The sequence below is a fragment of the Eublepharis macularius genome, chromosome 5, assembly GCF_028583425.1.
Source record: "Eublepharis macularius isolate TG4126 chromosome 5, MPM_Emac_v1.0, whole genome shotgun sequence".
Classification (NCBI taxonomy): domain Eukaryota; kingdom Metazoa; phylum Chordata; class Lepidosauria; order Squamata; family Eublepharidae; genus Eublepharis; species Eublepharis macularius.
In genome coordinates this window covers 89,758,731-89,783,657 of record NC_072794.1, presented here as the reverse complement: position 1 = coordinate 89,783,657, position 24,927 = coordinate 89,758,731, and the positions used below count along the sequence as shown (strand labels likewise).

The following is a 24,927-nucleotide window of genomic DNA, read 5'->3' as shown; positions in this document are numbered from 1 at the left end:
GTGGGTGTGATGCACAGAAGTTGATTAAGGTCCATACTATAAAACTGGTATTTTGACAGGGTAACTACTATATGAAATTCAGGAGTACCAACTAGAACTAAAACAAAGGAAGAAGAAATGGATAACATCCCAGATGGCAACTGAAAGCTATAGCTTGGAGAAATGGGAATGGCAAGAGGCCAAAAAGGTTTGATTTAAAGGCAGGACAGGAGTAGGAAATGGAATTACTAATTTATTAGTATAAATTATCTTAAGTCCATGACTTCATTTCCAGACAGTAGACAATTCTCCTGTCTAGATACATGTGGAAATGTGCTGTGGCAGAATTATTTCTAATTTAATTCAAGCAAAGTACACCAATATGAAGGCATCGTCAGATATGAGAGCAATGTCCATAAAGCCACAATATTTTCACCCATCTTTGATGTGCCAAATGGCCTTTGCTGTTTGGTTACCACAGTCACACAAAGCCATCTTTCTGGAGTTCATATAATTAATAAATAGCAATGAATCAGAATATTCATTCAGACATGCATTCTTATGTGTGGTAAAGGTTGGGCCTATCAAGTGCCTAGGAGTCTTCACATTTTCCCACTTTGTTATCTGTATTACTAATCCATAGCTGGCAACATTCAATAAATAAGTATTCCTCCATATTTTGGAGTTAAAAAATTAGCATTTTCTTTTATGGATGGTCTCTCTTCCCAGCTTACTTTTCATTGTTTTCAGAATTCACAATAGTGTGTTTATGTATTTTGATAGATCTAAATAGCACTTTTCATAATGTTTGTGTTGTTTTCATTTTTATTTATGTATCCTTTTTTCTGATGGGGTGTTGTTTACCCAAGTTATGTTTATTTTTATGTACAGAATGATGAAGAATGAATTATACAATTGTACAAACATAAGGTTGAACCCAAAGTTTCTGTACCACTAAAACGATAGAGAGTTCCACCAATGCAAAGAACCTTCCACCAATAGAACACATTCCACCACCTGACGTGACCATCTGACGTGATTTATCTGGATTTCAGTAAAGCTTTTGATAAGGTCCCCCATGACATTCTAATGGACAAACTGGAAGACTGTGGACTGGACTATAGGACAGTTCGGTGGATAGGGAACTGGTTAGAGGACTGCACCCGAAAAGTGGTGGTCAACAGCGTTTCATCAGATTGGAGGGAGGTGTCCAGTGGGGTACCGCCGGGCTTGGTTTTGGTCCCGGTACTTTTCAATATTTTTATCAATGGTCTGAATGAAGGAGTGGAAGGGCTGCTCATTAAATTTGCTGATGATACCAAATTGGGAGCGGTAGCAAACACCCAAGAAGATAGAATTAAAATTCAACAAGACCTGAATACTCTGGAGAAGTGGGCAGCTGTGAGTAGGATACAATTCAACAAAGACAAGTGCACAGTATTACATCTGGGCCACAAAAATGGGAAGCACAAATACTGGATGGGGGATACACTTCTGGGCAGTAGAATATGTGAAAGGGATCTTGGGGTAAGAGTGGACTGTAAACTAAATATGAGCAGTCAGTGTGATGTGGTGGCAAAAAAGGCCAATTCAATCCTGGGTTGTATCAAAGGGGCCATAGTGTTGAAATTGCAGGAGGTCATAGCCCCTCTCTATATTGCCTTGGTTAGGCCGTACCTGGAGTATTGTGTGCAGTTCTGGAGGCCTCACTTCAAAAAGGATGTGGACAAAATCGAGAGGGTGCAGAGGAGAGCGACGAGGATGATCAGGGGTCTGGAGACTGAGCCCTACAAGGAAAGGCTGAGGGCCTTGGGAATGTTTCATTTGGAGAAGAGGAGATTGAGGGGGGACATGATTGCTCTCTTTAAGTATTTGAAAGGCTGTCATTTGGAGGAGGGCAAGGAGCTGTTCCAGTTGGCAGCAGAGGGTAGGACTCGAAACAATGGGCTTAAATTACATGCATAAAGATACTGGCTGGATATTAGGAAGAACTTTTTCACAGTGAGAGTAGTTCAAAAGTGGAATCAGCTGCCTAGGGAGGTGGTGAGCTCCCCTTCACTGACAGTTTTCAAGAAGAGGCTGGATGAATATTTGTCAGAGATGCTTTAGGCTGATCCTGCACTGGGCAGGGGGTTGGACTAGATGGTCTGTATGGCCCCTTACAACTCTATGATTCTATGATTCTATGATTAAGCCTCTCCCAACTTCATTGTCCACCTCTGAAAAAACCCATTAAGTTATTGTTTTGAGGGCGAAGATGTCAGCTTGCCCCAGGGAGCATTTTGCCCTATAACTGGACTCCCTAGCCACCAGAGTGTATGTGTGTGTGTGTGTGTCTTTGGATCCAACCCCATACCCCGAAATCCATTTGGGCCTCTTCTCCGTGAAACACTGGTCATTTTGCTGCTGCCTCTGCCAACCTCTCCTCAAGACTGGTAACTATCATCCCCTTAAACTGTTTTCTCCCCTTTTCCTCCCTGATTTTCTATTAGTTAGCCTCATATGTGTGCTAGGTATGTTTTTCTGTATGCTTGCCCTTTTATTTCTCTTTAATAATAATAAAAACCTTTCCAGATGAACATCTGCCTTGCTTATTTCAAGAGTTTTCTTAAAGGAATAATCCCCATAATAATTGGTGGAGAATCCCAGTTACAACCTCTCTCTTGTCTACTTTAATCTAATTTCCCCAACGAATTAGGAGACCACATAGGACTTCCGGTTTGAGATCATGGTGGTCTGACGCAGCTCTAAGAGCAGAGCTGTCTGAGCCGCTGTTTGTGAGGGCCAGTGGGGTGCTTGATCGCCCGGGGCCCCCTGTTCTCAGGTGGAGAACAGGCGTGAATGCTCAGGATCCAGAGGGTGCGTTGATCTCAGCTGAGGGGGGAGATCTGCGCAACGGTCCCCCACCCAGCCTTGAGGTCCCGCCCAAAGAAGGACGGCAAAGATCTCTGCAGCGGTTTTGGAGTCATTGAATTGGCATAGGATCACCGTACCCAAGCTTCAGTAACTAATGTGGACTAATTTGGAATAATTTGAGTACCAAAACAGCGATTACAACCCGCAAATAGAACTATTAAGGTAAAGATTGCTATCTCTCTTTCCGAGAAGAAATTTGGTAAGAAGAATTGAATTAATTTGGAAGATAAAGATTGCTAAGTGTTAAGGACATATTGGCTAAGCTCCGGTAAAGTGACTGAGTTAAAAATAAGTTATTTAGAAAAATTAGAGTGAAGAAAGTAATTATTGTTTACATACCTGCGGTCTTAGAGAGATAGTGAACTGTGGGAAACCCAAAAAAACGCAAGAACCGCTGTGTGGTTGTGACGGAGCAGGAAGTGCATCAAAGCAATAGAGTAACAGGCTGGAAGCGGCAGTTAAGGGAAACCCGGAAAAGGGAAAGGGCAAGACCTCAATTCAAGTGGAAGTGGAACATCTTGGAGAAGGTTAAGGGCAGAAGCTTCGATTTAAAAACATAGAGAAAAGATGCCCGCCATTTTGGATACCGGAATTGTTTAATTGGAGAAGAATTTGTTTTAAATAAAGGACTTAATTTTAAAAATAATAAATTACCTACACCACGGAGTTGCAGAAGAGAGCGGACTTGTGGGAGCGAGGTAAAGCCAGCCCCACGATGTCGAAGAAGGAGTGGCAGTCGGCGTTGGAGAGTTTGGACAAGAAAGTGGTGGATGGAAATAAAGAGATTAAAGATATGATAAGAGACATGGTGAAAGACTTCAAAGAGACACTTAAATCAGAGGTGGCGGAAGTAACCAAAAGTATTGATGAGGTCAAGAAGGAGTTACAAACGACGCAGTTGAAAGTGAAGGTAATGGAGGATGAAGTGGATAAGACAGAAACTAAGGGTTTGCAAGGAAGAATGGCCGTGATGGAATGTAAATACATGGAAAGACAACTTTCGTGGGGTCCCAGAAGCAGAGGGAAAGTCAGCCCAAGAGCAGATATCAGAAATACTTGCAGAATTTTTGGATAAAGAAGTGGAAGAAATTGTGGTTTTACTGTATGTGGCGTACAGAATCAATTCAAAATATGCAGCCCAAAAAAAATCTACCAAGAGATATTCCTTGTGCAATTCACAACGAAAAGAACAAGAGAAGATATTGTGAGTAAACACTTTCAAAACCCTCTGGAAATTGCTGGAAAAAGAGTACGAATAATGAAAGAGCTACCTAGAGGAGTTTTGTTGGAGAGAAAGAAATACAGAGAAGAGATTTTGCAGACTTCAATAATAAAGAACCCAGAACTCCTGCTACTAAACTTAAATATGGAAGATGTTCCTATACAACATAGAACATTGCTATTTTACATGATAACAGTGGCAAGAATACTATATGCGCAGAAATGGAAAGTGCAAGAAATACCATCTATTGGAGATTGGATACAAAAGTTGCTGTACATGGCGGAAATGGACAAAATGACAAGAAGGCTGAGAGACCAGAATGCTGAAGAATTTTTTAAGGATTGGGGTAGATTGAAGGAGTATTTGGGGAAAAAGTGGGACGTGAAGGGGAAACTGTGGCAATTTGAAAGTTATTAGGGGAATCCAGTGGGGACAGTAATCTTTACCATTTAAAGAAAAGTTTTAATTATTGTAAAGTTTAAATTTTAAATAGATTTGAGGTTAATGGAAATTATTTAGTTTATTACTGTAATAAGAGTTAATTATAGAGAGAGAGAATAGAAAAATAAGTTATAGAATAAGATACGGGTTGGAAAACTGTTGGAAGTCACCAGAAAAGGGGGGAGGGAAAGGGTGGGGGGGAATTGATATCTAGGTTTAATAACTGAAATGTTTGTAAACTTGTACTCACCTAATAAATTTAAAAAAAAAAGAATTAGGAGACCACATATATGGATAACACCATAATATATCATGAGTTAGAACTCACTTTGTCAGAGGCATGAATTCCTTCCTTCCATTAAGGCAATAAATGTATATTAATAAACTGAAAAGCTGGGGTGCTGGGAGTATTACTGTGAGGTAGCAGTGTATTCCAGTTGGTTTGGGGAGTTGGTGCATCCTGCAGCACCTTACTTCTGAAGACTTAAGTGGCCTCAGCACAGAGAGATAAGGAGGATAGAAAGTAACCTGGATCCTCCTCTTCTCTTTCTTGGTCCTCTCCTTTAAGCTACAGGAGAGAAGCCATGTTGAGCTAGAAAAGGCCACTATTGGTTACAGTGATAGAAGCATTGGCTCAGCATAGGGTGCGGATCCCAGCATCAACTGACCCGCTTGCCAGCCAATGACCCCTTCACCCTGTCTGGGGTCTGGGTCCCAGCCCCCAGACTTGCCAGGAGGGAGCAGTGGGAGGCAACCGGGAGGCAGTGGCCCTAACACCCCAGCCAGCAACCAGGTCCAGTGTCAGGTTCTGATTGTGTTTAAGCCAAAGAGACTCCATTTTAACTTTGTCAGTATATCAAGTGTGCTTCTTGCAGGTGGGAAGACTGCTGCTGGGAGCCTAGCAGAGGGAGAGGGATTGTTATCGTCTACATACCTCCGCCTTCCTGCCATCCTTGAGAAACTTTCCTTTTCTCACCCTCGGGCCGTTTGTTTTGAGAACTGTGAGGGAGGATGGGGCCTGGGGGAACTGCTTATTCTGTACCTAATCCATTGCTTGGCATTCGTAACAATTCTACAGTTCAGCTAAGATCAATGTATCTTAGAATGTGTACTCTATTGGTTGACTATCTTCAGTAAAGCCTTTTGAAGCCACAGTCTGACATCCAGAACCTGCCCACTCCAGGGGGAAGGAGCAAAAGGCCAAAGCCTCAGAGGGCTGGAGGGAGCAGGGGGAGACCAGCCAGTCCCACCCTCCAGGGGGAAGAGAGGGGGCTAAGCGGGACAGAGGAAAAGGGCCGAGGCAGGGGGAATAGGGACCCAGCAGCAGCCCAAACAGAGCCCTTACCTGCCAAGGAGGAGAAGCAGCCACTACAGCCCAGAGCCACATCCCGGCTAGAGGACAGCAGCCTGGCTCAGGAGTTGCTAGGAGCCAAGCCCCTCCAGGTGGAGCTGCCACAGGCATTCTGGGGGAGGAGATGGGCAGCCCTGCCCAGCATCAATGAACAGGCAGCCCAGAAGCTGGCCAGGGCAATTCCTTGCAAGCAAGGCCAGGCAAGCTCGGCAGCGCAGAAGCCGACTGGGGCAGCTCCTTGTGAGCAAGGCCAGGCAAGCTCAGCAGTTCAAAGGCCTACTGGGGCAGCTCCTCGTGAGCAAGGCCAAGGAGACCTCAGCTGGGGATGGCTTGCATTCAACCCCACCCTGCCAGCAAGACAAGGAAGCCAAGAAGGGATTAGTGGTAGGAGGGAAACACCTGAGGGAAGGCACAGCTGGGCCAAGTCAGGAGAGGGAACAAGCCTAGAAGGAGGGCAGGGCGGGGAAAGGAAACCCTATATAAGGTGGCTAGGAAGAGCTCTGAGGTGGTGGGTGTGAGTAAGGAGTGATGGTGTGGAGGGAGAGCAGAGAAGTGTGAGAGCAAAGGCAAGGAGGAGAGTGGATGAAGGAGGAGGAGATGGCAGAGGCCAAAGAGGGTGAGTGGCACAGGTTGAGCAGGCCAGCGAGTGGATTGAGAGGGAGTCTGGGTGACGTATACTGCCCCTCCTTCCACAGAGCAGGGTCCTGCAGAATCCCTGACCCCCCCCCCCTTTGATGTCAGGAGCAGACCGCCAAGCGCCCCACCCAGCGGTGGCTGCTGCAAGCCCTGACAGACCCCTTCAGTCCTCCTGCTGAACGGGAAAACAGTGGGATGACAGTTAGTGGGATTTCACATGGGTGCAAACTTCTGTGTGGTTCCCCTGTCACCTGGAAGCGGGCATTCTCTGACAGCCCCTGAGCTAGGCTTGTCCCTGCCATGCCATGCCCCAAGATCCCTTATAGGGATCCCCAGCTATAGGGGAAACAGTGTACACAGGCCCTGTTCCCCTGCCAAGGATCCATGCCAAATGCTAAACCTGCCACTCCTAAAGTTGTGACAGCAGAACTGAAAATACAGCAAACTCCCCCAATAATTCCATTCAGCAAGCTCTGCATAAGCTCATGTTCCCCACAAGTTGGCTCCATTCTAGACAAGGGTGGATTGGGTGGGATTCATGTCAGAGCCCAACTGCCTCCCAAGCTTGGCCAGTCCTGGCCTTTATAACTGGCCAGCGGGCCTGACTGGAGACTGCACCTCCTAGATCCGCCAGCCAGAACCCACCCCTAAGCCCTAGCTGGCCTAGTGCTGATTGGCCAGCTGGGAATTTGAATTGCAGCTTACTGCACAAGTCGCAGGAACCACTTGTGGGGCTGGCCAGGGAAGCAAACAGCTGCCATGCCCACAACCTCGCTGCCAGCCCACAAACTTTGGCACCAGGTTAGTTCTGGGGCCAGGGGCTTCTCATCAAAAGAAGGTCTACTGATCAAAGGAAGGAATTGATAAAAGGCATTCCCAACATGGCAACAGCCAAACATCCTGATGTATCAGAACTGCAAGCCCCTCAAGAGGGCACCTTTGCCCACTGTTGGTGGGAGTGCCATCACATCTCTAAATTTTGGAAAGAAGTGCTAGGTGAAATCAAAATGATTACAGGTTATGAAGTCCCATTGGACCCCAAAATAATTTTCTTGGACCAATGGGAAGAATTAGCAATCCTGAAACTTAGAAGGGATCTTATAGCATCTTTCCTTGTTGCTGCAAAAAGTGTTATAGCAATGTTCTAGAAAGCAAACCAAATACCGATGCTTGAGAATTGGTTCGAAAAAATATGGAACAACTTTATTTTTGAAAAGGTAACTGACGATTTATATAGAGCTGAACATTTTCCTGCTGACACAAACTTTGCTGAAAAATGGTTTCCCTTCTTTACTTATACAGAAGAAAAAAAACTTCAGCCGAAATAAAAACTTTTACAAACAGTAACAAACTCTGGTTATTTTACACTATAGCTATCTGTATATCCCATCTAACTATCAAAGAATTTCATAGTAATGCTAAGTTCTTTATTGTGTAAACCCCTGATGATATGCACTGTTATCACAATTGATAGTTTCTAAATTGTTTGTATATTCATATATTTGTTGATTTGTTCATTGTTATTTGTAACTTGTTAATAAAAGTTAATTATAAAAAAGAAAAAAAAGAACTGCAAGCCCCTTTGAAACTTCTGAGTTCCTCACATCTTCTTGGCCATATATAATGATGCAGGTTTTGCAAGATAAATAACTAAAGCTAGTTAAAGTTCCTTTACTAAAGCAATTATCAGATAATACAGTAATCAGTGCAGGAAGACCCGTTTGGGTTATGTTCTGATAGTATCAGCATATCTGTGTCAAGTTTAACATCTACCCCAAGTAGATCTTCAACATAAATCCTAGTTCCCCTTTCCCTATAGGTCGGTTACATTATTCATTCATATCCCAAATCCTGAGTTAATAACAATAGAGTCTCTGATTCAAAGATGTGCCAGTCACAACAGCCTAAGATTCACCAGTGATCATTAGGGTCCAGTGCTAGTCAAATGCCAGGAAAGATCCCAGCATTGGGTCAACACCAACACTTTCCCACAGGTACCAAGGCAAATTCAGATGCTTAAGAGAGGCTCCCTGAACCCTCTGTTCCTTGTAGATGACTCTTATCCAGAATCATCTTCCAATTACCACGAACATGACATTGGACCCTTACTCTTCAAGATAGGCAGAGTACAATTTTGTACCTCTTATTTTGATTTCATTCCTGCGTTAAGGTTAATTTCACATACAACTTCTAAGGCCCATTCTATATGGTCATTTTCCAGCATATTGTACTCTGTTCTGCTTCCCATATTCTCTTCATTTCCAGACATGCAAGCAGGACTTATTTTGAGCCGGAAAGCCCCAGAACAGCATTCCAGCACCTCTATAAAATATCCACGCGACTTGTATTTTTAAAATGGCCTGTTTGGGCCATTTGGGGCCCATTTGGGTCTAGATTGGGCCTGAAATTGCCCGGATCATGCTGCAGCCAGGTGGGGGAGGGTTCCCCCACCTGAAAGCAGCCCATTCCAGTGCAACATGGGCCTGATCCTGTCTGTTTCGGGACCGTTTTGGCTATTTTGGATCCATTTAGGGCCAGAAACGGCTCAGATTGGGGCTGAAATGGCCAGGATCGGGCTGCTGCCAGGTGGGGGAAGGTTCCACCTTCTGGAAATGGCTGGTTCCAGGTCATTTCAGCCCCTATCTAGGCCATTTGGGGGGCGTTTTGGCCATTTCAGGCCCATTTCGGGCCCCAAACTGCCTAGATCGGGGGGAGGGTTACCCCACCTGGCAGCAGCCCACTCCAGGCCATTTCAGCCCCAATCCATGCCATTGTGGGGCCATTTTGGCCATTTTCGGCCCATTTCAGGTCTGAAATGGCCAGTATCAGGCCATAAACGGCCAGGTTCAGGCTGCTGCTGGATGAGTGAGTGCTCTCATGTACAGCAGCAGCCCATTCCAGGCTGATTCAGGCCATTTGGGGCCCATTTTGGCCCATTTTGGGCCTAAAACAACCCATATCAGGCCTTAAATGCTCAGATTTGGGCTGCTGCTGGGTGGAGGAGTTCTCTCCCGTGTGGCAGCAGCCTTTTCCAGGCTGATCCAGGCCACTTTGGGCCCATTTTTACCCAATTTGGGCTTGAAACGGCCCGGATCTGGCCACAGCCAGGCGGGGGAGTGTTCCGCTGTGGCAGAGCAGCTCGCTCCGGGCCAATTGAAGCCTTATCGGGGCCGAATCTGGTCCTGTCATGGAGCAATAGAGTGCTCCCAAGGCAGCCACTGCCTGCAGGAGTGTGCGCACAGTGCGCGCTCCCATGTAGTGAGAAGCATGCCACCTCCTCCCAGGAGTTGTCCTGGGTGAGTGTTCCCCCACCTCTTTCCCCAGAAAAAAAGCCCTACATCCAAGGTAGTCATGCGATGCACATATGACATTTGTCCATCTTTTCCCCATACTTTCCCCCTGTACACATTCTGCTATTTATTTTTGAAGCCGATGCATAGTTGATGCTGCTGTGTGTTATGTTTGCGTGAACTGGACTCCATCTGCCGAATGGAGAGGAAATCCATCAACCTCATGAAGAAACTGGCACAAATACAAACAGACATCATATATATCTGACCAGTTTCTTCTTGCCCTCCATGCATCTGACAGAGAACTGTGATTCTCAAAAGCTTATGCTACAATAAAGTTGGTTAGTCTTAAAGGTGCTACTGGACTATTTTTGATGTTTGCGTGAAACACCATACTCTCATTCTGTTTCTCATGCCCCTCTCTTCCTTTCCCTAGGTGCTGATTGGTCTGTCCACTGGTAACCACTCCCACCCTCATCAGCTCTCTGAACTCCTTCAGATGCTTGGCTTTAAAAAAAATAAGCAAGAGTAGAACAAGCTTTAAAGTACATGTTTTCCCCCAGAATTCCACCACCAATTGCCTCTCCAGCGGGCATGGGTCAGCCCAATCAGCAAATACAGGGACAGGGTGGGGGGATGGGCTCCAACAATGCAACATTATGATGCATACACAAAGTTTTTAAAAAAATGACATCAGGTTCAGCCCCCACAAAAGGCGGCTCCAAACAGACACATCTCAACTCGTCAGCAGACAGCAAATCACCTCGAGGTCATATAGTGCAGAAAGATGGGGCCCTAAGCCATTTCAGCGCTTTTCAGCATGAATGCTGATAAAGTGTGCTGTGCAGAATGGGCTGTTGTCCCCCTCTCCTAGCTCTTCCACTTCTTCTTGAACAGCTTGTCCTGATTTTAATATATAAAGTGAACCTTTGGGGGGGGGGGACTTTTTCCTCACTTTGTTTTCATTTTTCATAGAGACTTAAAAAAAAATTAGGTAAAACTCACTTGAGTAAAGAGTACTTGTCTCCAGACAATGGAGATCTGTTCCCTTGATGAAAATGGCTGATTTGGAAAGTGGACTGTATGGCATTATACCCTGATGAGGTCCTTCCCCTTCCAGGATTCTGTGTTCTCCAGGCTCCACCCCCAAATCTCCAGGAATTTCCCTACCTGGAGCTGGAAACCCTATGAGCTGCTCTGAAAATCTTTCCAGGGCCTTCCTACTCTAGTCCAGCTTGCCTCTAAGCAGAAGTTATTTACTAATAAAGAAGTTTTTTGCTGTTTCCAGTGCAAAGTCTCTTCCAATCAAAGAGTAAGTCTGAATAGAATTTGGGCTGGGACCTTATGACTTGTGGTCTGACAGAATCAACTACTCACAGAAACACTTTACATAAACTTTTAATTTGTAGCTGAAGTGGATCTCACTTTGTTTTTCAGTCACTAGAGGACAGAGGCCTCCATAGGGTATGTGCAACTTACTGCTCATTTGAAAGGGGTTATCTGGCATGTGGAGGTGCCCATGAGGGAGTAGGTAAGGGCTTGGGTAGACACAGTTTTTTAAAAACAAAATTGGAAGTCCCTGAGTTGCTGATGTGTGAGAATTTCTATCTGTTTTTGTGATCTTGTATACTTAAGCGAACTTATTAGATGAACTCATCATCCATTAATTTGCAGCAATAAAACATAAGTATCCATTCCCCAGTCCCAGAAAACCTATCCACATCTCTTTTTGAAAGAAAAACAAAGACAAAAAAGTAGTACATTAACAATTGCAACAGTGATCACCAAGAAAGAGACTTCAGATATTACTATCTTACTTCAACAGTTATGAAGAAGCAAATCATTCTGATCAATTTTACCTGAAAAGTCACAACATATTTCATTGGTCTAAATTAGCATCTCTCTTGTTTCACTGTATCTTATTTGGCATGAAATGCATGCACCTAATATAACTTGGCATGACATGATGCTGAGTTACTTCATAAGAGCTGTGAGATTTCACTGATATACCTGCATAAACCCCTAAACAGTGTTAATATTCCACATGAAAACAAGTCATAGTCCAAGTGGAATTTTCTCTAGTACTTACCCTTTTTTCAAAATTATGTGATGATATTTGGTTGATTACTTGTTCTGATATTTAGTATTTGACGGTTGACAACTTGTGAGATATCACTAATGAAGCTGCAGAAATGGGGTTGGGGCAGTTCAGGATATGCGTTTGCATAGCATGTAATGTCTTTTTATATTATATTGCCTACAAATTCTTCTCTAATTTGAATTATAATCTCAGCTGGAAAACTCCTCTGTTCTGCCCTGTTAGTCTTGCATTATTTTTGGATGCAGATTACCTCAGTTTAAGCCTCCGTCTTTGAATAAAATGGATTTTAGACCCTGACAGCAAGCAGTTTGCTATCAGAAACCCCGATTTCTGCTGAGATTGTAGCAATACAGCACCAAATCATCAGTTTGCTTTCCATAGATAACATCTAATTGCAAGAAGCTATTCTCAAGAAATGAAAGAAATTAACACACACACCGATAATGAGAAAGATTGCAGATTTTATCAGCGTTGTTTTACTGGCTTATTTCTTATTGTTTTATATAGATTTTCTTTAAATGTAAAACTACACTACACTAAGGGAAAACTACACTAAAACTACACTAAAACTACACTAAGGGAAAAATGTGCAGTAAAACAGTGGCGCTATAAAATTAATCTGTAGAGAAATATTAGAGCTTACTCTGAGCACAATACAGTTTAAAAGGTAGTGAAGATCTATTTAATATATTTGACTTGGAAATGTTCCAGATAAGATGGTTGAAAAAGGAATGCAAGAGAGAATAATAGTAGCACCAAGATTGCAATACTATGCATGCTTACTTAGGAGTTAACCACATTCAACTGACTTCGGAATATATGCCTGTTTACAGATTAAGTTGAAAATCAGTAGCATCATAGCAGTTAAAATAAAACTATATCTTTGCAAAGAAATCATAATATCTAAAGCACAGTTTATCAGATCCTGCTCTGTTCAACTGTCATTGATGAAAAAAAATGAAAATAGCTCAGCATCTTATGGACTATCCCCTAAACACTAATTTCAAAAACTTACATAAAGAAAATACAACAAGAACCTGTACAACCTGGTATTATGTATCTACCTTAGCCTCTTCTTTCTTCCCTAAAACGGATTTCTATAGCTTTACCAGGCGAACTGTTCAGCCTATTAAACCCCATGCATAGAAGTGAAGCTACCTTACTCCAAGTCAGACCATTGGTCTATGAAGATCAGTATTGTCTACTCTGACAAGCAGCAGTTCTTCAGGGTCTCAAACAGAGAATTTCTGCATCACCAACTACCTGATCCTTTTAAATTGAGATGTTTAGGATTGAATTTGGGGACGTCTGCATGCAAAGCAGATGCTTTACTAGCAAGCCCCAACCATTCCCATATGATTTTTACTAAGGGATGGCCAAAAAGGTATGCATCAAATATAATGATCAAATATCCAATTAGATGCTGAGAAGAAGTACGAGACAGAATATTTCTTTATCTTTGCCCCCACTACCCTCTTATACCAAAATTGTAAAATAGCAAGCTAAGGGGCACAAGCAATCAGTTGCCAGAAAATGGCTACTTCTCTTCCAGGTCAGTACTAGTTTGAGGGCACTAAATGTGCATTGGGATCCTGTTGCCCTATCCTGTGAGCAGCATGCAGCATCCCATAAGACAAAGTGATATTATAAAATGAGTATCTCCTGCTATGGCAGTGGTCAAGCAAATAAAAGTAGTTAGAAAACCAAAGTTTCAAAGAAACCACAGAGTAACCATTCCAAAACCCAATGTGGCCAAAATTTCCTCCCCAAACACAATATTAACTGGAGCATTAACTTACCATTTAGGCCTGCTTGTGGATTTTACCACTGGAGCCATTCCATCCCGATAGAGGCTTTTTGTTTTACTGAAGTTGACAATGTTGAAAATGACCCTCTGAAAGGCATAAGGGAAAATCTCAGTTACACTGTGAAGTGCATTTGCACACAGGCTTCGAATACTACATCTGATAACAAAATTAGACCATTTTTAAAAAATAGAAATGGTAAGGTAAGGCAATCATTCTTAAAACCTCAGTAGCATTATGCAAAGTCTTGCTCAGATGGACCTAAATTACCTAGTCTAAATAACACTAAATCAAGGAATGCCGCTATTCAAGACTTGAAAGCAGCCTCCAAATAAGTGTGATAAGTCTTAGGGTCACAGTATGGTGCTGCATAGCAACCTAGATTTGGCTGGAAAATTATTTTAACCACAACTAAATATGAGTTTCTGCCCCTGTCTCTATGTCAAGATTGCTGTTATTACCCATCTCATTTTATCTTGCTTTTCTTCCAAGGTACTTAGGGTGGCATATACAGGTTTCTTCTTGAGGTTACCAACCTCCAGGTAGGATAGGGCAGCAAGTCCCTCACTGAGGGTGGGGAATCTCCTGCTTTCTGCGCCTGCCACCACTCACCTGGCCAATGGGGGAGAGGACAGGAACAAGCATCCTAGGGCACACTCTTGGCACAGCATGACAAGCATCACTCTCAAGAGTGACATCATCGCATAAGCTGCAGAAGTGCTCCCACACTTTGTGCTGGTTTGACTAGGGCCCCTCAGGATCTCTCCCACTGCTTGCATGATGACATCACTCTGGGAAGTAGGGTTGCCAGGCCCCCTCAACCTCCAAGCGGGGGACAGGGGCCTGGCACTTACCTTTGGGGAAAGGGGGCGCGCACGCTCAAAGCGCGTGCGCGTACTCCCCCCCCAGGTTCGGTGACGTCACTTCAGGAGTGACATCATCGTGCAGCCCCTGGGCAGGCTGTTTTTTGACGCTGCGGGTGCTGCAGAAATGGGCCATTATGCCACGGATCAGGGCTGTTTTTGAGGCGCTGTGGAGCGCAGGAGCATTCCAGCACTCCGCAGTACCTCAAAATGGGCCCAATCCACGGCAGAGCAGGCCCGTTTTGGGCTCTGCGGAGCGCAGGAACACTCCGCAGAGCCTGTTTTTGGGCCGCAGCGGCCCAAAAAACAGGCCCAATCCACACCAAAATGGGTCCATTTTGGGCACTGCTGAGTGCAGGAGCGTTCCTGTGCTCTGCAGCTGCTGAAAATGGACCCGGTTTGCCATGGATCGGGCCTGTTTTGAGGTCTGCAGAGTGCAGGAGCACTCCTGCGCTCCATAGCAGCCCTGATCCGGGCCAAAATGGGCCCGATCCCAGACACGAGCACGCTGCGCCGTGGGGGAGTGTGCAAGGAAGGTGTGCCTCCCACTGCTCAGGTAAGTGGGGGTGGGGTGGGGGTAGTGGGGGTGGGGGATCCCCTGCCCCCACCGGGGGTCTGGGATCCCTACTGGGAAGTGATGTCATTGCGCCACACTAGGAGTGTGCATGTGCTTTGCACATAGGGTTGCCAGGCCTCCTCTATCTTCCATTGGGAGATTGAGATCTGTCTCTTACCTGGGGGGGGGGTGCGCGTGCAGAGAGCGCATGCGCGTGCTCCTGAAATCGTGATGACTTCACTGCTGGGAAGTGACATCACCATGCAGCCTGTTTGGGCGCAGATCGGGCTCATTGAGGGCCCCCGTGGAGCACAGGAGCATTCCTGCACTCTGCAGGGGCCCACAATGGGCCCAATCGGTGCCAAAATGGGCCCGATCAGAGCCCATTTTGGTGTGGATTGGGCCCGTTTTGGCGCCGATTGGGCCCATTGTGGGCCCCTGCGGAGCACAGGAATGTTCCTGCGCTCCACAGGGGCCCCGATCCAGGCCAAAACAGGCCTGATCCTGGCGGTTGCTGTGCGCAGGGGCACGCAGCACTGCAGGAGGGCACGCATGGAAGGTGCGCGTCCCCCTGCTGGCCAGGTAGGGAGGGGCAGGGGTGGCAGGGTGGGGGCGAGGGATCCCCCGCCCCCACCGGGGGTCTGGCAGCCTTATTTGCGCATATTCACGGACATTCAAAAGGTAAGTGTTGCCCCCCCCTTTCTGGCTGGATGAGTAAGGGGACTTGGCAACTCTAAGGCCAGGCCTGAATTTCTAACAGAATTGTTACCTAATCTTCAGACTACAAAAATCAGTTCTGGAGGAAATGGCCGCTTTGGAGGGTGGAATCTATTGTACTACATCTCCACCAAACTCCTTTCTCAAACTCCACCCTTCCTGAGCACTCTCTCCAAATTTCCAGGACCTTCTCAAGCTGAAGGTAGCAACCTTCCTCTTCCATTTTGTCCTCCCAACATCCCCATGAAGTTAGATTAAGACGAAGCCATTAGCTAACATCATGGCAGTATGGGGGGTGGGGGGGGGGGTTGTACCTAGGTCTCCCAGGTCCTAATCTGACAATAGCCACTACACTATACTAGCTCTATTGCTAGCTACATTCTATTGGTAAAAATTCTCCAAGAGGAGGAAAAAGAAACTGGAAAAGCAAAGGAACAGGAAAGGAAAAGTGTGCGCATAATTGCAAAAACAGAACATATTATTTCTAAGCCTCTTGTGTATTCCTCATAAGAAACAAGATACAAAAGAAAGCTCATGAGAGTATGTTCTGCTATCACAAAACCAAAACAACTTATGGGTGGGGGAGGTCAGCCTTTTTTGCCTAATGAGGCCCCACAGACTATGACAAAAACAGCAAGATCCAATTAAAAACCAAGATGATAACACAGGTATCAAACATATGGAATGGATTTAACAACTGGTTAATGATTCTGATCAAGCATCCATTAAAGGGAAACACCTTTTTACTATTAAAAAACTGGGAGCCAGTTTGGTGTAGTGGTTAAGAGTGCAGGACTCTAATCTGGAGAACCGGGTTTGATTCCCCACTCCTCCACTAGAAGCCAGCTGGGTGACCTTGGGCTAGTCACAGTTCTCTGGAGCTCTCTCAGCCTCGCCTACCTCACAGGGTGTTTTGTTGTGGGGATAATGGTAACATACTTTGTAAACCGCTTTGAGTGGGTGTTAAGTCATCCTGAAGGGCGGTATATAAATCGAATGTTGTTGTTGTTGTTATTATGAATGTAAGCAATTGCTTATTCTCAACTAACAGCTGATAAATGATATATATATCACCCTATAGTGTTACCTTTTGGACAGGATTTGAGATACAAAAGTTGGCAATGCATCAGCGCTGCCAGGTTCCCAAATGCAGCAAGTTGTATTAACATATAGAAGCTGCCTGTGGAACCCAGCCAGCTAAATGTGCTTTTGCCTTTAAGGCAAGCCAGTTCTGAGACTAGTTCAGTTCTAGGGCATCTGTTTTGCATACAGGTTCAGTTCTAGGGCATCTGCTTTGCATCCAGCTTCAGTCTCACAGAGGATCACAGAGAAGGTGATGTGAAAAAAAAACCCTCTGCCTGAGATCCTTATGAGCCCTTGGCAGTCAGAGTAGAAAATACTGAGCTTGATCTGACTCAGAAAGCTTTATTTGTTCCAGTTTAACAAGTATCCTCTCACTGGGCTGCTTTGGCAAACAGAGGCAGGCTAGCTACACATCCTGGAGTAGATCAAAACTGGAACTTGAAACTTGGAACCCCCAGCCAGTATATGCCAGTATATGCAGAATTCCTCTCATTCATAGAAGCTTTCTCCAGCACTAGTAAACATCATAACAGCTTCCTTTTGTCTGGGGTTACTGAAACTAAGGCTACAAAATTTCACCATGATATGCTTGCTTCCCCCCTCCCCTTGCAAGGGAGTATTTTACATAGAGATGTATATACAAGAGCATCTCAAACCCACAGCCTAAAGTTCGGTCACCTAATCTGGCTGCATGTTTAGATATGACTAATTTTATTAATTTTTATTATGCTTTCTTAAATTCACATAGCCTAAGAGTGGATTACATTTGGTCAATCCATTGTTGAAAAACAGTTATTTCTGTGTTACTGTATATTGTGACCAATGCAAAGGCTTCTGGGTGTACTTTTTTAAATCCAGTAGCCAAGTAGGATGATTCCCCCCAACCCCCCAAAATCTGTATTTTTCTTCCACAATGAACTTCAGGTAGAAAAATTACTGATCAAATTAGATGTTATAGTAACAGTTTTGCATCTAGCATTCCTAGAGAGATGCAAATAATCAAAGTCATGTACAACACTAATTTAATTACTTGCTGACTAATTTTATTTTCCATATTTTCAATGTGCTATATTCAAACTGAATTTTTAATGAGCAGGATATCCATGTTCAATTATTGCTATGTGTTTCTGCTATTTAAATCCATCAAAACAGAAATATTATTCAATAGTAAACGTTAATTCAAAACTGCAAAGTAGTTTTGGGAGAAATGGGAGGGTTGCTTTACCATTTCATTTGACTTATATTTGTAAAAGTGAATTAAGTTGCAGCACATTGGTTAGTTAAGCCTGATGCTTTCAGAGAACAACGAAAACACACAAGATCTCTACAGCAATGTCTTTATGCTTAGGATGCAATTATGCTACAGTTGGAATGAGGGAAGTGGCTAATTCTACTAAGTGTTAAGAGACTAACAAAAGATAGCTGGCATAAATGGAGTTGGCATAAATTAATGTAATGGTTAGAGTGCCAGATTAGGACTGGAGAGACCAAGGCTCAAATCACCACTCTGTCATGAAGCTCACAGAGTGATCTTAGTCAGTTATTCCCCCTCATTCTCTCAGCCTAACCTACCTCATGGTATTGTTATGGGAATAACATAGGAAGAGAAAAATTATGCATGATGCCCTGAGCTCCTTGTAGATTTGTCAACATTTAGGTGGCGCCAGGAGATCTCCTGGAATTACACTTGATCTCCAGATGACAGAGATCAGTTCCCCTGGAGAAAATAACTGCTTTGGAGGGTAGACTATATTGCATTATATTCCACTGAGGTCCCTCCCCTCCTCAAACTCCACCCTCCCTAGGCTCCATCCCCAAATCTCCAGGAATTTCCCAACCTAGAGTTGGCAACCCTGGCTCCTTGGAGGAAGGGTGGTATAAAAATTGTTTCATCCCAGTCGAGTATTTTTCTACTAATAGGCTGAATAAATATGACCAACTGGCCCCCTGCACTGGTATGTCTTGAAGATATATTGGCATTGGAGGTAGTACGTCGGCATAATACTAAGGTAACAGTACATAAAGTAACAGCAGCATAGATGGAATATCACCTGCATAGGACCCAGACATTGGTGGTGTTGTGGGTGCTATAGGAGAGAAACAGAACTCAATCAGGATCCTATGCTATCTCAGCCCTAGGGCCCATCCCCAGTGATGGTGTAATGCTACACTGGCAAAAAGATGAATGAGAAAACATCATTACATTTGGTGAACAAAATCTATTTCTTCCTCCAGCTCAGCCCACACAATTGTGATGGAACACACAATTCTAATTGCAGAGGGGTTAGCCGTGTTAGTCTGTAGTAGCATAATCAAAAAGAGTCCAGTAGCACCTTTAAGGCTAACCAACTTTATTGTAGCATAAGCTTTTGAGAATCACAGTTCTCTTCGTCAGATGCATCTGACGAAGAGAACTGTGATTCTCGAAAGCTTATGCTACAATAAAGTTGGTTAGCCTTAAAGGTGCTACTGGACTCTTTTTGATTACAATTCTAATTAAATCTGCAGCCTATCATGGCACACCAACAGCAGGATATAAACCAAGTCAGGTCACCCATATTTTAGGTAATAGAGCCCACAACATTGGCTATATCCAACCTCACGTGGCACACACATGGGGGCTTTGTGATGTGAAATCAGGAAAATTGGTTCTTTTTTGTATGAACAGCTAAGGCTCATAACAAATATAGGAATTAACATATTGGTAATACTTCTCAGAATACCTATAAGTAATCCATCTCAGGACACAAAACACTGGATGTAGATCTCTACTTTCTTCTTCCAACTGTGGAAGCAAAGTCAATGCTCTTCACACAAGTAGAGGATGGAGGAGGTATAACTTGGTGCACATCTCTCTCTTCAACCACCACAATCACTGCCTGTGGTAACTGTATTGTACTGTATAGATCAATCATGTCATTGGACCATTTTGTTAATGGGAAAGGGATTTGATTAGCCATCTCTACTGTAGGCCTGACTTGAAGCTAAGGGCACTAAACCTAAGCATTTGCTTTCTGTATAACTCTTTCAGTCCAGGTGTATGTAGCGCTCACCAGCAGCCTATTAAATCAAGCATCACATAATATATCCCTCTTATCTGCCACATTGTTGCAGAGAATTGCTTTGAGTATTGGGTGCTGAGTAGAGATGGGCACGAACAGAAAAAACAAACAAACATGATGTTCGTTGTTCGTTGCCATCCACGAACAGGGACTCACGAACAACCATGAACATGGCCCTGTTCATGAACATGTTCGTGGTTGGCTGTTTGTGGGGGCCAGCAGGCTCTCCTCCAGCCATCATCCAAGTCAAGATCCCTACTGCACCACTCTTAGAAACCTGACCTGAGCAGGCACCAGTAAAGGTATCAATAATAAATAATAGCTTGGCCCCAGAGCCTGGCAGCAGCCCTGGAACTTGAAGGGGTAGATCCCTACTGCACCACTCCCAGAAACCTTACCTGAGCAGGCAGCAGGAAAGGTACCAATAATAAATAATAGCTTGGCCCAGAGCCTGGCAGCAGCCCTGGAACCTGAAGGGGTAGATCCGTATCCCACCACACACAAAGAAAATTCAAGCTCCAATGCACTTTCTCTATTAAAAGGCCAACAGCAACTGTCTCTCTCCCTCTCCGGTGTCTGCAAAGTCAGAGCTGGGAGCCCCCCCCCCGCTCTTTGCTCCTTTGTTGTAACAAATTTGGAGTTCCACACTTGAAAGGAAGACCTGCCTATCAAGCTAAATTGGGCTTAGATTGGGGTTTCCAGGGCAACAGCAGGAGTTCAGACAGCGTTCAGACAATCCCTGCCTAAGTTGCCAAGGGAATTGATTGCAGGTGCCAGATTGTCTGGCTAGACGAACAGCAACAAACAGCAACAAACAGGCTTGCAATGACCACCTGTTCATTTCAAATGGGGTCTCATGAACAGCTTGTTCGCGAACAGCAGATTGGGCTGTTTGTGGCTTTCCCCCCCTTCGTATTGCTGTTTGTGCCCATGTCTAGTGCTGAGTGCTACAGCTGCCACTTCCTTTTTTATTTGTTGATGGCCAGGCATTCCAATAGTGAATTTTCCCTAATTTTCTCATGTCAGGTGAGACATTTTGTGCCAAATCAACAAAAAGCAATTGCATCATAGTAATGGATTCAGTTGAAATTTTACATTCAAATGTACATATTAAATTGTATCTACAGATGCATTTTAGTGCATACTTTCTATAAAATGTATACTCACACTTGCTGCTTACCAGGGGATTTTGTTCCATCAGGGTCCAAGTTCTTCTTGCCGCTCAGCACCACCTGGCTGCTGTTTCTGTTGTATTGTGATTTTTATATTGTTGCTTATTTTTCTGTTTTTGTAAATCACTTTGAGTCTTGCTTTGCAAGTAAAAGTGGGATAAAAATACCCTGCACACAAAAGTCATTAAAGTCTTATTTTGAAGCTCAATATCTTTCAGTAATGCAGAATACAGTGTACCAAAAATGCAGCAACAACTGGTGACCAAATGTTTATAGGAAATGTCCATAAATTACCACAATTAGCTTTTGTGTATCACTACATGTAGTACTGGGTTTGTTTCGTATTTTTGATGTTTTTGGCATACTGAACTCTATATTTTTGAGAGATTTTGAGCTTCAAAATGAGACTTTAAAGATTGTTTTACAGAGAGTGGATTCGCCTACTTAGAACATTGTATTATGATATTTTCATGTACCCATTAAGTTTTGGGATGCTGAATTTCTGGGGAAAATACAAACCTCACTTACCCCACCCCCAATCAGCATGTGCACAAGGCCCTATGATATTCAAAACTACTAAAAATAATATACAGTATAATTGATTAGATGATCAGGAAGATTTTTCTTCAAATTGCTAAACAAATTCTAACTTATCAAACAAGTACATTTTGAAAATGACTATGATGTAACTACCTTATTCTAAATAGTGTTGATTTGGCATGGAATAACTGAGGACTAGAGATGGGCACGAACCGCATTATGAACTTCAAAACCCCATGAAATTGGCAATTGCGCGATCACGACCTGGCAGTTCATGATTGTCCACGGCCAACGAACCAGTGTTCGGAAGAAGCCTAGTTTCTGCATTTGGCCACAGTTCGGGAAGCCAGTCAGGCGCCATCAATCAATTCCCCTGGAAATGAAGCCGATGGGGATGCCTGAACTCTGTCTGCGCTCCTTCTGTCGCTCTGGAAACACGAATGGAAGCCCAGCTTACCTTGATCGGCAGGTCTTCCTTCCAACCATGGAGCTGCAAAGTGGTTACAAGTTGGGAGAAGACACCCAGGGGGAGGGAGGGGGAGGGGAGTGTTCTGTAGCCATGGGCATTCCAATCTCATCCCTGCAAACCCTGATAGGCAGCTCTGACAGTCAAACATAGACCGCTAACGTTGCTCTATGGGACCTCAGCTTATAAAAAGCACTGCGATCCCAGTTCTGGTTTCATTTTCAGTGAGCAGTAGCGTGTGACAGAGCTGTTGCTTGCTACTTGCTAGCCTTTGGGGAGAGAGACAGAGTTTAATTGAGCTTGGATTTTGGGGATAGGCGTCTATCTCTTCTGGTTCCTGGGCTGCTGCCTGGCTCTGGGGCCAAGCTCAGTGGGCACCTCAGCTGACGGCTCACATTGATTATTATTGATCAGTGCCTGATCGGGTCAGGTCTGTGGGAGTGGTGGACTAGGGCTCTCCCCAGGGTCCAGGACTTTGTCCGGAGGATCCAGGCCTGCGATGTGGAATGCTTGCATCCTCTATGCCGCAAGGCGCCATACCAACTGGCCTCCCTCTGTGACCCCCGCATCAAGGGCAGCATCACCACACAGGCGGGTCAGATGCAGCACTGGAAAAAGGAGCTCCACACAGTGGTGCTGTTTCCAGAGACAGAAGGCAGGATAGAAGGAACCAGGCAGGGGCGAAAGGCAGGCAGTGGAGGAGGAGGAGGGGGAGGGGAGGAGGTCAGAAGAGAGCCACGCCAGGGAAGAGCCACCCCAACAGCCCCATTCAATCTCTGAGCCTTAACGGTGGGCTGGATGGTTGGCCGCTGCACAGTGGGCACATCCCTCTCAGTGGAGGACTCGGCAGGGGCCATGGTGCGCAAGTACCTTGCTGAGCCCACCGAGCCCCCCCCATGCCAACCTGTTGGAGTATTGGGCAAGGAAATCTGCCCGAAGGCTGACCTGTCCACCGTGGCAACAAACATCCTGTCCTGTCCTCCCACCAGCGTGCAGAGTAAGCAGCTGTTCTCCCACCGGGGAGACCTCCTCCGTCCCTGCCACACACGTCTGCACCCCGACCTGGTGGACATGTTGACCTTCATAAAGGTCAACCACAGCCTACTGGGGCACCCTCCCATGGACCTGGACCAACTTGGGCTCTGAGCCACCCTGGGGTTGTAGCCGGTCCAGCTCGTCCACAGTGGGCTCAAGCCTCCCTCAGTTATCGGGGCTGCTTCCATGGCTGGTGACCCTTTCCCCTCCTCTCCCAGACAAGTTCCCATTCCCTCTTTCAACCTCTCCCTCTCGGGATGCTGCCCAAATGACCCCTCCCCACAACTTGTCCTGCCCATCTTTTCCTTCCTGTGAAAGCAGGAAGGTGGGTGTTTTCTGATGCTCTGGGTTTTGGGCACATAGGGCAGCTCCGGAGCTGCGGCACATATGGTTGCACAGCACAGAGCCCACTATCCTAGGCTCCTGCTGTCCGCTCTGAGCATGGTGGGAATGGGCCCATCGACTCATTTCCTGTCCATGAAGGCGGGGAGGTAAGTGATGTTGGTGACAGACTCCACTGCGACACAGGAGGGGCGGACAAGCCTCTGCCACAGCAGCCTGCGCAATCCGACACAGTGGCTTTTTGGGGACTCTTGGTCATCCTCTCCCTGTCAAGCTCCCATTCCTTCTTCACACCTCTCCCTCTCTGGATCTGCTCAGATGCCTCCCAAGCTCTCCTGTCTTTCCCATTCTGTCCTTTCCACAAAGGCAGGATGGTGTGGTACTGCAAGCTGATGCTGCTTTTGGCCATGAGGAACAGCTCTGCTGCTATTGCTGGTGTTAGAGTGGAACCGCACGGTACCCCCTCCCCCTTCCATGGCACCTGGTATCCCCTCTGAGAAGGGGGGAATGTGTCCCTCCTACCCTTTCTGTGAGGGCAAGAAGGTGGGTGCTGTCTGCTGCCACCACTTTGGACAATGAGGGGCAGTTCAGACGCATTTTCTGAGCTGACAGGTTTGAGTTGCATGGTGCATCCCTATCCATGTGACCTGCTGTCCTCTGTGCATGGGGGACTGGTCCCATGACCAGTCAAGTGTCCTTTCCATGAAAGCAGGAAGGTGGTTGAGGTCTGCCGCTGTTGCTTTTGGGCACGAGGGGCAGCTCAGGAGCTGTTGCTGGTGTTAGTGTGGCACTGCACGGTACCCCCCCCCCTTTCCATGGGCACCTGCTGCCCCCTCTGAGCAGGGGAGAATGGGTCCCTCGCCCTCACACCCTTTCCGTAAAGGCCAGAAGGTGGGTGCTGTATGATGCTTCGGCATTTGGCCATGAGGGACAGATCAACTGCTGTTGCACATAAAATTGTATGTCAAGGTGGACCCTGCAAACAGCAGCGGCTGTCCCCTCTGGGCAGGGGTGAAGGGGTAATGCCACCACAACCAGTCATGTCCTTTCTGTGAAGGCAGAAAAGTGAGTGATGCTGGTGACAGCCTCCACTGTGACACAGGGGATGAGGACAAGCCTCTGCCACAGCAGTCTGCACAATCCTTCAGGGTGGATGTGGGGTCCCTCCGTCCCGGTCCTGCTGCGCACTGCGGCCAGGAAGCCTCGGGCTCAGCCCTCCTCTCTCACACAAGTACGCGGTCCCTCTTCTCACCTCACCCTCTCCGGAACACACAGTCCCCTCCCAACGACCTCTCCAAATGACATCTCCTCTCCCTCCTGTCCTTTCCGGCAAGGCAGGAAGGTGGGTAC

The 24,927-nt window shown here is 45.6% G+C and overlaps 1 protein-coding gene across 1 annotated transcript in view; it reads right to left on the bottom strand.

Annotated features, from left to right (window-relative positions):
- Positions 1 to 24,927, bottom strand: part of AGBL4 (AGBL carboxypeptidase 4) — a 2,119,283-nt gene that overhangs the window by 1,585,039 nt on the left and 509,317 nt on the right. Inside the window, exon 4 of the mRNA XM_054979842.1 lies at positions 13,736 to 13,830. Coding sequence (XP_054835817.1) covers positions 13,736 to 13,830 — 95 coding nt within the window. The remainder of the gene's footprint in view (positions 1 to 13,735; positions 13,831 to 24,927) is intronic.